The sequence below is a fragment of the Carcharhinus amblyrhynchos genome, chromosome 15 (genome assembly GCF_965287045.1).
Source record: "Carcharhinus amblyrhynchos chromosome 15, sCarAmb.v2.hapA, whole genome shotgun sequence".
Taxonomy (NCBI): domain Eukaryota; kingdom Metazoa; phylum Chordata; class Chondrichthyes; order Carcharhiniformes; family Carcharhinidae; genus Carcharhinus; species Carcharhinus amblyrhynchos.
In genome coordinates, this window is record NC_137338.1 from 11,267,519 (window position 1) to 11,280,144 (window position 12,626).

The 12,626-nt window shown below is 49.0% G+C and overlaps 1 protein-coding gene across 1 annotated transcript in view; it reads right to left on the reverse strand.

Moving 5' to 3' along the window:
* Positions 1–12,626, reverse strand: part of LOC145353509 (uromodulin-like 1) — a 176,204-nt gene that overhangs the window by 151,498 nt on the left and 12,080 nt on the right. Inside the window, exons 9-12 of the mRNA XM_080204318.1 lie at positions 5,415–5,527; positions 4,136–4,355; positions 1,847–1,984; positions 1,624–1,758 (exon numbers count right to left, since the gene is read on the reverse strand). Of these exons, the coding sequence (XP_080060444.1) occupies positions 1,624–1,758; positions 1,847–1,984; positions 4,136–4,355; positions 5,415–5,527 (606 nt within the window). The remainder of the gene's footprint in view (positions 1–1,623; positions 1,759–1,846; positions 1,985–4,135; positions 4,356–5,414; positions 5,528–12,626) is intronic.

Here is a 12,626-nt window from a genome sequence, read left to right on the forward strand (position 1 = left end):
AAGCACCTGAAAAGGTGCTTGGATATGAACCTCCAAGGTTCTGGAGCCAGAGCTGGAAAAGGGGATAAGGCTGGATATCCAATTGTCCTCCTTCTATGTGATACATTTCAATGATATTTTTGAAATCGATAGAAGTAACCAGGAAACTAGCTGAAGGAAGTAAAATCAGACATTTGGTAGGGAACAACAGAGGGAAATTCAGGAAAAACAATGATGCAGAGAATGGAAAAGGCTGTGATGGAGAAAAAGACTATTGATGGGTGATGGATTGCCTTCCGAAGGAAAAGTCTTCACCTGAAACTTAGCTTACAATCTGAGAAGTTGCTGGAGGAACTTCTCCAGAAAACAGGGTTCAAGTCGTGGACAGGTTGTGGTTTATAAAATGTTCGTGTTCATGAAGGGGAAATAAGTTACATTCACAATAACTCACCAGCATTGCTGTGACAATGATTTGTTAATTTACAAATATAATTAAAGTACTTAAAGCAAACTTTGCAAAGACAACTTGACTGGATATAGGAACAGATCTGGACAGCATCACAGTCAAAGATGTGTGACGATAACGATACTTACTGCTGCATTCACTGACTACCATCGTTAAGCAGTGAGACAAATCACAGATATTCGTCAGGTTTACGAAACATGTGTTAGGATCTGTAGGTTACAAATTGAACATTATCATCATGAATACTTCTGATGGGTCAATGAAATATAAACACATCATTCAAAAAGACCCTTGAATTCTTCTGATGGGTAAAAACCCTGCTTAATGCATTATTAAGAATATCAGCCTGCTGACTGTTCTCCTCTATTCTTAATCTGTATTGAGTTATCTGATCCCAAATGGGAGATCAATTCTGAAATAGAGAGAGAGGAATGTGACCCACGGTTCCATCCAGGATATGTGTGATAAAGGAGCTGGGTGGACTGTTTACAATCAACAAACAATTGACCATAGACTATCTATAATCATATAAGAAAAGGTAATTCAGTATGGAATGGTCTATTGGCATTTGGGTGGTGTGAAGAGGCCCCAATCCCAGCAAGAAGCCTCGAGAGCCATAGGCATGATGGAGATATCAGTTCCACTGGTCATTTCCATTGATCACATTTTTTTACTTAACAATTTATTGCTATGACATTGCTTTATTTTGGCTCAGAAATTTTTCCTTAATACCACAACACTTTTTTTTTCAAATTCAGTTAAAAGTTTGGCCAATCATTGGGTGGGATTTTCCAGTCCCAACTCAGCGTGCTTTCCAATGACAGATGTCCACTGGCTGCCACTGGGTTCTTCTGCTTACGTAGTTTTGCATGTTCCAATGCCAGGGAACCCAGCACAGGAAAGTGGGAGGAGGAGGGGTGGGGAGATCACCTATGGTGGGACCAGAATATCCAGCCAACTGGAAGGGCTGAAAAATCCCACCCATGATCATTGCAGAATTTGCTCATTGGTCCTTTGAGTGAGAAAAGAAATGACAATGTACCGTCCCTGTATTTCTCTGTGACTCTATGATGAACATGTGAAGCATTCACATACTAATATCACCAAGATTCACGCTGAAACACATTCACATTCCTTATTATCTCACCACTCCTGGTTTAAACAGTTCCGATCCTTACCTTGGCACTGTGTCCCTGGATTTGCCGGATTGTTATCGACAATCCCCGGGAAACAGCTACAGGAGAAATTCCCTGGAGTATTCGTGCAGACGGATAAATCAGAGCATGTGTTCCCAGTCCGACACTCGTCAATGTCTGAAACAAGAATTAGATCGCAGCTATCAGGGTAAATGTAACTTTAACCAGTGATGTAAAGTAATATTGAAATCAAACAATGTCCTACCTTCACATATCCTCCCAGGTACTCTGGGGCTTGTGTCCTTGAACCCAGCGTTACACTCACAGGTGTACGTTGCGTTCAGTCTGATACAAGTTGCATTAACTGAACAGTCATTCTGCCCTGGCTGGCAGCTGTCTTTGTCTGTGATGAAAAGGAAAGATCTGTGTTAGAACACTGCTTCAGTCTGAATTTAACCAGCTGGGAGTATCTGAAGAATTGAGAATTTTGGAGTTCCATGTGACTCCTCATTCCTCACTTTACCCCATTCGAAATGTCATCTCCTAATGGTGGGGAACAATTCATCAGAAACATCCCCAAACAGCATGGAGAGATGGAGAATGTGACATGAACTGGATAACGCTGTCGGATTTAAACCAGTCAGAAAGAATGAAGATCTACATTCTCTTCTGGTGACAGAAATCCTGAGTGAAATAATTGTGAGGACTTTAATCCCAGTTTCCAAAAGATACAAACCGAAAGCATGAAACTACTCGGAATGTGACACAAACTGGCACTGAATTGGGAATCACATTGAGAGTTGGGATAAGGATGGATGGGGTAGGAAATGGAGAAATTCACACTGTCTTTCTAGAATCTGGGTTAAGGTTGATTGGAGGAAGATCTCCTTTGTTTGCCAGTACCATGGAATCCTATCATCCACAATAGAAGGCAAATGTGAACATCTCAACTGAAACATGGTCCCTCTGACAATGCTGCTCTCCAGTACCGCACTGGAGTGTCAGCACTGATTATCTGCTCAAGGTCTGAGTGTGACTTAAACACTTGATCTTACAGAGAAACAGGGATAAAAGGAGCAGGAGGAGACCATTTGGCCCTTCGAGCCGAATCCACCCTTCATTATGATCACTGCTGATCATCCAACTAAATCGCCCAATCCTGCCTTCCCTCCATCTCCATTAATTCCCTTCATCCCACGAATAATATCGAACTCCTTCTCGAAAACATACAATGTTTTGTCCTGGTAGTAATTCAGCCAAACACCAGTTTCCTGTCACCAAAACCCTTTATTGCCCAACAAAGGAAAAGGCCGATCCCACGGCTTACAGTCAGGTTGTCTTCACCTCAGAACTCACAACTCTGGTTACAAGCGTCCAAACCCCGGCCGGCTGCTTCTCATTGGGCGAGCGTCCGCTCACTCAACATGGCAGCTCGCAATCCGCAAGGACCATGGGTAAATCTTCTGATGATCCCCTGTGGCCTCTGTGGTGGTAATAACAGGCCTCAACTGCTTTCTGTGACAGTGAATTCCACAGGTGCACCACTCACAGGATGAAGACACTTCTCATCTCATTTCTAAAAGGTTTACCTCACATCCTTGAACTGTGACCCCTGATTCTGATACCCTCACCATCGGGAACATCCTTCCTGCATCTATCCTGTCTAGTTCTTCAGAATTTTTTAGGACTCTATGTGATCTTCCCACATTCTTCTAAATTTCAGTGAATATAATCCTGCCCGACTCAACCTCTCCTCATCCGTCAGTCCTACCATCCCAGGAGTCAGTCTAATAAAGCTTTGGTGCACTCCCCTCAAACCAAGAACACCCATTATCAGATAAGGGGACAAAACTACACACAATATTCCAGGTGTGGTCTCACCAAGGCCCTGTATAATTGCATTAAGATATCCCTGCTCCTGTATTCGAATCCTCTCACTGTGAAGGCCAACATACCATTTGTCTTCTTTACCCCCCTGCTGCACTGCATGCTTATCTTCAGTGACTGGGATATGAGGACACACAGGTTTTGTTGCCCAGTCCCCTAACGTAATTTGTAACCATCAGGTAATAGTCTGCTTTGTGATTTTGTTACCAATGTGGATAACTTCACATTTATCCATAAGGCACAGCGTGAGACTGTCAGCAATAGAACCACTTCTGACACAATATCAGTTATATCAATGAAATCTCAGCATTGTCACCAACCTGAAAATTATTCCGGACTGACATGCTCTTTCTCTTTGTTCTGAATTCAAGTGCCCATATCAAAATTTATCAGATCATTACTCACTATAATACACAACTGGCCAGGAATCCCAAAACTGTGGAATTCTACCCAATCCTCATCATTCCCTTCTTCCTAACCATTTCAGGATTTGAAAAGCCAAGTTTGGAATCATTCATCCACTTTATGATTCAGTTCTCTCTCCCTTCTGTTCTTTTACATTTCTGCCATCACCCAGAGGCTCATCTCCCAGCTTTCCTCATTCTTCCAGAACTTTCCCAAGGTCTCTGAGGTCAGTGATTGAAATGCTTGCTGTGGAAATCCTTACCTGAAATGGTTGTGTTTTGAAGGTCTACAGCGAATGCTGAACTGTTGGATAAAGAATCAGCGACTGATTGTTTGATGTCAGAGACAGGGACAGTCACGTTTGTTGATGATGCCAGCTCAAAGTTAACGACCACACTGCCTTCTTCTATGGACGTGACAGTGATGGTCAGTTTTCTATTCCTGATTAAAGCCTGGATAGCCTCACTCAGGCCTTTCGTCAACTGAAATGAAGCAAACAAGAATCTATTTCAGAAATAATTGTTTTTGCCACAGAATATGAGTCTGAATCAAAGTCTCTTTTACACTTTTCAAAAAGGCAAGGCTTCCCAATCCAACCTTCAATTGTATGTACAAGAAAGCTTTCTTCATTGTCAATGGGGAACACTTGCCCTAGTCCTACTTCCCACAGAAAGCAAAAGTCAAGGGAGGCGATGGTCTAGTGATATTATCGCTAGACTATCAATCCAGAATCTCAGCTAATGCTCTGGGGATCCCGGTTCAAAATCTGCCATGGGACATGGTGGAATTTGAAGTCAATAAATAATATATGGAAGAATGAATTTACTGTCAACCATAAATCCATTGTCAGAAACACCCATCTGGTTCACTAATGTAGTTTAGTGAAGGAAATCTGCTGTTCTCACATGACCTGACATGCATTTGATTCCAGAGCCACAGCGCTGGGATTTACTCTCAACTGCCCGTGAAGGGCAATTAGGATGTGCAATAAATTCTGCCCCAGCCGGTGACGGCCATATCCCACACATGAATTTTGAAAAATGAATGGCGTTTAATCTCCTCATTGTCTCGATTGGATCCTGCTATGCACAGGGTGTCAGTTGATGCGGGCGCCTTAGGAACAAGAATTATCATGATTCATTGTGTGAACTTAACTGGGAAATTCGTTGAAGGTCACATGAGTTGAGATGCATTTGCAGAGATTGAAGGAGATATTTTATAATTTTAGGCAAAGTAAACCCATCTCTGCATGGGTTTTCTCAGTGTTCTCCGGTTTCCTCCCACAGTCCGAAAGACGTGCTGGTTAGGTGGATTGGCCATGCTAAACTCTCCCTCAGTGTACCCAAACAGGAGTGTTGCGACTGGGGGATTATCACAGAAAATTCATTGCAGTGTGAATGTCAGCCTACTTGTGACTGATAAATAAACTTTCAACTTTACATGACTTTTCCCCCTTCTCAGCCCCAGGAATTGTTTCCAGCACCATCCAGACTCAGATCCGAACCAGGCTCCCCCATCACTGCGACACTTGTATGACTTACTTCATCAGTGAAATTCTTCACAAAATCTTTGTACTCCTGGCTGTTTTTATTTTTCAAATCTGCTGTGAACCGCACATTTGTAATTCTTGTTGACACTTCCACTATCGCGGCATCTACAAAAAGGGAAAAAAACAAATTTTGTTATGAGTAAAACCTAAATACTCAACTTAGAACAAATTTTACAATTGTCTCATTTGGGACATTAACCTCTCACACCCAATGAGATGAGAACCAGTGAGGAGTTGAAACAAGGGTGAAGTATTTACCGCTCTCTCCTCAACATGTCACCTGCTCTCCACCATTTTAACTGGCAGCCTTTGAAAGCAGTCAGAGGCCCTGCCACGGTCATTCACAGGGGTTATTCTCGATTAAAGTTGGGTATCCGGAATCCTGTCAGGCCCCCTGTGTGATTTCAACTCAGGATCACAGCATTACACAGGGATCTGATGTCAGTGCTACTCAACGGTAAACAGGTACAAGGCAAGAAGAGGCCCAGCAAGCTAAGTGTTTCTTATGATACTGGGGGTCTCCACGAGCAAGGACGTTCCTTTGGGGCTCTCAAGGAAACTTAAGACTTTCCATTTCTCACCAGCCCCTGCAAACAGCCACCATGCCTCCCATGGGTGCTATCATCTCCACAGCTCATGTTTAGGAGGGATGTGTTATGAGAAGGGGAAAGAAAACCTGGTTCAGCAAACATACCTGTCCTGACCTTCCGTGTAATTGTCTGCTGCTGACCGCATGTTGTGATGGATATTTTTATCTGATATTCAACGCCGGGCTTCAAATCGCTAAATTCTGCTGCTTTTTGCTCCGTTTGAATTTGTCTCACCACATCATTCCCCGTGGAGATTGTGACAGTGAAACGAGACTGTTTGAATGCATTGTTAGTATCCCAGGTAATGGAGATGGCTTCACTTTCCACTGATATCAGATTCACACGAAGGAACCTCAGTGGCTCTGAAATAAATATTATTTATTGTGAAACATCAGAAAGAAACAGACATCCACACAGGGGGCGATTTCACCATGAGTTATGCCTGTTTTGGGTGCGACGCGGTGGTAAAGTGGGGTGTAAAGTGCTAAGCGCCATTTAACAAGCGCCGGATTTCCAGTGCGGTCAGCCTCTCGTGGTAAATGGGCGAGAGGCAGGTTAATGGATTAAAATTTATTTTAATGCTGTTTAAACTCTGTTTTAGTGAGTCCGGCGCTCAACTGTACGGGCCCGCCCTCCGTCGTTATAACCTCACCAGGAACAATTCCTGCCTCGTGCACATTGGGCCAGAAAATCCCACCCAACCTCTTTCATATAAAGTCTCCTCTGTGACGAGGGGTGCACGATTATATAATGGAATGGTTAAAGATTAAAATATTCAACTTACCACAGACTGTAGTGAATGATGTGGAGATTGGTGTGGTGGTGGGAATAAGCGTGGAGGTCACGGTGGAGGTCGGGGTGGAGGTCAGGGTGGAGGTCACGGTGGAGGTCGGGGTGGAGGTCAGAGTGGAGGTCGGGGTGGAGGTCGGGGTGGAGGTCGAGGTGGGGGTTGGGGTGGGGGACGGGGTGGAGGCCGGGGTGGAGGTCAGAGTGGAGGTCGGGGTGGAGGTCGGGGTAGAGGTCGGGGTGGAGGTCGGGGTGGAGATCAGAGTGGAGGTCGGGGTGGAGGTCGGGGCTGAGGTCAGAGTGGAGGTCGGGGTGGAGGTCGGAGTGGAGGTCGGGGTGGAGGTCGCGGTGGAGGTCGGAGTGGAGGTCGGGGTGGGGGTCGGAGTGGAGGTCGGGGTGGAGGTCAAGGTGGAGGTCGGGGTGGAGGTCGGGGTGGAGGTCAAGGTGGAGGTCACGGTGGAGGTCGGGGTGGAGGTCAAGGTGGAGGTCGGGGTGGAGGTCGGGGTGGAGGTCAAGGTGGAGGTCACAGTGGAGGTCGGGGAGGAGGTCGGGGTAGAGGTCGGGGTTGGGGTCGGGGTGGAGGTCGGAGTGGAGGTCGGGGTGGGGGTCGGGGTGGAGGTCGGGGTGGGGGTCGGGGTGGGGGTCGGGGTGGAGGTCAAGGTGGAGGTCACGGTGGAGGTCGGAGTGGAGGTCGGAGTGGAGGTCGGAGTGGAGGTCGGGGTGGAGGTCAAGGTGGAGGTCGGGGTGGAGGTCAGGGTGGAGGTCAAGGTGGAGGTCACGGTGGAGGTCGGGGTGGAGGTCGGGGTGGAGGTGGAGGCCAGGGTGGTGGTTGAGGTTGAGGTCGAGGTGGTTTCCGATGTGAACATCGGGGCTGAGATTGAGGTGGAGGACTGAGTGGAGGTCAGGGTGGGGGTCGGGGTGGAGGTCGGGGTGGAGGTCAAGGTGGAGGTCGGGGTGGAGGTCGGGGTGGAGGTCGGGGTGGGGGTCGGGGTGGAGGTCAAAGTGGAGGTCACGGTGGAGGTCGGGGTGGAGGTCGGGGTAGAGGTCGGGGTTGGGGTCGGGGTGGAGGTCGGAGTGGAGGTCGGGGTGGAGGTCGGGGTGGGGGTCGGGGTGGGGGTCGGGGTGGGGGTCGGGGTGGAGGTCGGGGTGGAGGTCACGGTGGAGGTCGGGGTGGGGGTCGGGGAGGAGGTCGGGGTGGAGGTCGGGGTGGAGGTCGGGGTGGAGGTCGGGGTGGGGGTCGGGGAGGAGGTCGGGGTGGGGGTGGGGGTGGGGGTCGGGGTGGAGGTCAGGGTGGGGGTCGGGGAGGAGGTCGGGGTGGGGGTCGGGGTGGGGGTCTGGGTGGGGGTCGGGGTGGGGGTGGGGGTGGGGGTCGGGGTGGGGGTCGGGGTGGGGGTCGGGGTGGGGGTCGGGGAGGAGGTCGGGGTGGAGGTCGGGGTGGAGGTCAAGGTGGAGGTCGGGGTGGGGGTCGGGGTGGGGGTCGGGGTGGGGGTCGGGGAGGAGGTCGGGGTGGAGGTCGGGGTGGAGGTCGGGGTGGAGGTCGGGGTGGGGGTCGGGGTGGGGGTCGGGGTGGAGGTCACGGTGGGGGTCGGGGTGGGGGTCGGGGAGGAGGTCGGGGTGGAGGTCGGGGTGGGGGTCGGGGAGGAAGTCGGGGTGGGGGTCGGGGTGGGGGTCGGGGTGGGGGTCGGGGTGGAGGTCGGGGTGGGGGTCGGGGAGGAGGTCGGGGTGGAGGTCGGGGTGGGGGTCGGGGAGGAGGTCGGGGTGGAGGTCGGGGTGGAGGTCGGGGTGGAGGTCGGGGTGGAGGTCGGGGTGGGGGTCGGGGTGGGGGTCGGGGTGGAGGTCGGGGTGGAGGTCGGGGTGGGGGTCGGGGTGGGGGTCGGGGTGGGGGTCGGGGTGGAGGTCGGGGTGGAGGTCGGGGAGGAGGTCGGGGTGGGGGTCGGGGTGGAGGTCGGGGTGGGGGTCGGGGAGGAGGTCGGTGTGGGGGTGGGGGTGGGGGTCGGGGTGGAGGTCAGGGTGGGGGTCGGGGAGGAGGTCGGGGTGGGGGTCGGGGTGGGGGTCTGGGTGGGGGTCGGGGTGGGGGTGGGGGTGGGGGTCGGGGTGGGGGTCGGGGTGGGGGTCGGGGTGGGGGTCGGGGTGGGGCTCGGGGTGGAGGTCGGGGTGGGGGTCGGGGTGGGGGTCGGGGTGGGGGTCGGGGTGAAGATCGAGGTGGTGTTCGCGGTATGGTTCTGGGTGGGGGTCGGGGTGACGGTGGTAACAGGGGTAGTGCTTGGATTGGTTGTGCTGGAAGTTGTGCTGCTCGATGTTTCCTCTCCTGGAGTTGTGGAACTGACGTGAGTTGGATTTTCACTGGTTGTGGAAATTGAGGTGGGAATCACTGGGAAAGCTGCAATATAAATCAAAGATAAGGAATGTTAAACAGTGAACTCGGTGACATTGCTCAGAAAGCTGTCCTTCAAACGGGTACAAAATGGGCAGCAGAATCATTCCAGACAGCAACAGGTAATTCAATTAAATCGTCACAGTGAATCATCATCATCATTGATTCATTTTTTTATAGAGAATCACAAAATGTGAAGAAATTCATCAACTCAGAATGAGAAAGAGAATGAAAAGCAAGGGGAATAATTCTCCATTGAATCTCTTGCTGCTTGCAAACACTCAGGATCAACACCAGAAAAGCAGCAATCGCTACTCTCATTTAGAAATTGGTTCAGAAACGTTGAAAGCAGCAGAAGCAAAATATATCCGTCTAGAATTTCAGCCTCAGTAAAATGTGCTGCACAGCATCCAATACAGTGGCTGGTGTCTGCATCAAACTCGCAGTCTGAAGTAAATCACTCACCACATTGGTATGGACATGAAAACAGGTGTCATTGGATAACAGAGTACGTACAGTGCAGAAGGAGGCCATTCGACCCATCGACTCTGCATCAACTCTCCAGCAGAAGATCTGATCAAGGCCACCGCTTCCGTCCAGCAAATTTACCCCATTAATCCCCCGAACACACACTTCTTGGGCCACTAAAGGGTGAAGGTCAGGGTATGGGTCGGGCTGGGGGCTGGGGTAGAAGTCGGGGTGTGGGTAAGTGTTCAGGATGTGGTGGAGATCGGGGTCGGGGTAGGGTTGATGGTGTGAACAGGAGAATCCATGAATCATGCACATCTTTGGACTGTGGGAGGAAACCAGAGCACACGGAGGAAAGCCAAACACACGTGGGGAGAATGTGCAGACTCCACACAGACAGTGACCTGAGGCTCAAATCGAATCTGGGTCAAATCCAGCTGATGAAATAACTCAAGAATCTGTTTCCTTTCAATGTGGAAAGGAACTTTAAAATGGCAGTGAGATGAATGTACCACAAATATCTCAAGTATTCATGCATTAATATCACCAAGATTCAAATTCATGTCAAGAGTGTTGACATAACTTGTCATAACACTCAACAGGAGACTTTAGGAATGTCATTAGGATGTCAGGATAACTTGCCAGAAGTGTCAAGAGAACCTGTCATGGCTGTTAGGAGAACAGGTCCAAACTACAAAGAGGACCCATCATTGCCAATCACCATTTATTGCCCTGCTCGAGTTCCCCTTGGGGGCTACTTGAGTGTCAATCACTTATTGTGGTCCAGGAGTCACATGTAGGCCAGACCAGGTAAGGATGGCAGATTTCCCTCCGGAAAGGATATTATTGAACCAGATGGGTTTTTCTGACAATCGACAATGGTTTCATGGACATCAGTAGATCCTTAATTCCAGGTATTTTGAACTGAATTCAAATTCCACCATCTGTCATGGCAGGATTCGAACCCAGGTTCCCAAAACATTACCTAACTTGCTAGGTTAATAGCTAATGATAATACCGCTCGTCACGGCCTCCACCCTGTCATGCTTTCAAAAGTCCTGCTCTTTGAACTACTTTGATAAACACAAAGAGTGAAATAAAAAATATAGCCTGTCATTAGTACAAGGCTGTATGATAACATGAGTAGACCTGAAGTGTTTGGGTTGACGGGGTGGCTGGGGGGATAATTTGGTCACATCCATGTTGGCATGGATGGAGCATTGGAATGATGTGTGTGGGGTGAGGGCTGGAGTTTGAGAGGATGTCCTTTATTTCATTGTTTTTTGACAAAGTGCCTGTCCAGAAGGTCATGCCTTGCAGACAGCCCATCTCCATAGCCAGGGCCATCTACTCTCATTCCGACGGATGAAACAAAATCTCTTTACGTCCCACTCCCCAGAATGAGCATTTCAACCTCTGGACAACATTTTCAAAGACCATTCTGACACTCAACAACCTTGGAAACAAAGATTAGATCATGACTGTCTTCCTGCGCGCAAGGTACTTTACCCAACAACTGGCAGTCAAGTTAAACTCAGGCAATGTCCTACCTTCACATATCCTCCCAGGTACACGGGGGCTTGTGTCCTTGAACCCATCATTACACGCACAGGTGTACGTTGCGTTCAGTCTGATACAAGTTGCATTAACTGAACAGTCATTCTGCCCTGGCTGGCAGCTGTCTTTGTCTGTGATGAAAAGGAAAGATCTGTGTTAGAACACTGCTTCAGTCTGAATTTAACCAGCTGGGAGTATCTGAAGAATTGAGAATTATGGAGTTCCATGTGACTCCTCATTCCTCACTTTACTCCATTCGAAATGTCATCTCCTAATGGTGGGGAACAATTCATCAGAAACATCCCCAAACAGCATGGAGAGATGGAGAATGTGATACGAACTGGATAACGCTGTCAGTTTTAAACCAGTCAGAAAGAATGAAGATCTACATTCTCTTCTGGTGACAGAAATCCTGAGTGAAATAATTGTGAGGACTTTAATCCCAGTTTCCAAAAGATACAAACCAAAAGCATGAAACTACTCGGAATGTGACACAAACTGGCACTGAATTGGGAATCACGTTGAGAGTTGGGATAAGGATGGACTGGGTAGGAAATGCAGAAATTCACACTGTCTTTCTAGAATCTGGGTTAAGGTTGATTGGAGGAAGATCTCCTTTGTTTGCCAGTACCATGGAATCCTATCATCCACAATAGAAGGCAAATGTGAACATCTCAACTGAAACATGGTCCCTCTGACAATGCGGCTCTCCAGTACCGCACTGGAGTGTCAGCACTGATTATCTGCTCAAGGTCTGAGTGTGACTTAAACACTTGATCTTACAGAGAAACAGAGATAAAAGGAGCAGGAGGAGGCCATTTGGCCCTTCGAGCCGACTCCACCATTCATTATGATCACTGCCGATCATCCAACTAAATCGCCCAATCCTGCGTTCCCTCCACCTCCATTAATTCCCTTCATCCCACGAATAATATCGAACTCCTTCTCGAAAACATACAATGTTTTGTCCTGGTAGTAATTCAGCAAACACCAGTTTCCTGTCACCAAAACCTCTTATTGTCCAACAAAGGAAAAGGCCGATCCCACGGCTTACAGTCAGGTTGTCTTCACCTCAGAACTCACAACTCTGGTTACAAGCTTCCAAACCCCGGCCGGCTGCTTCTCATTGGGCGAGCGTCCGCTCGCTCAACATGGCAGCTCGCAATCCGCAAGGACCATGGGTAAACCTTCTGATGATCCCCTGTGGCCTCTGTGGTGGTAATAACAGGCCTCAACTGCTTTCTGTGACAGTGAATTCCACAGGTGCACCACACACAGGATGAGAAAATTTATCCTCATCTCAGTTCTAAGAGGGTTACCCCATATCCCTGAACTCTGACCCCTGGTTCTGGACACTCCCACCATCGGGAACATCCTTCCTGCATCTATCCTGTCTAGTTCTGTTACAATTTTATAGGACTCGATGTGA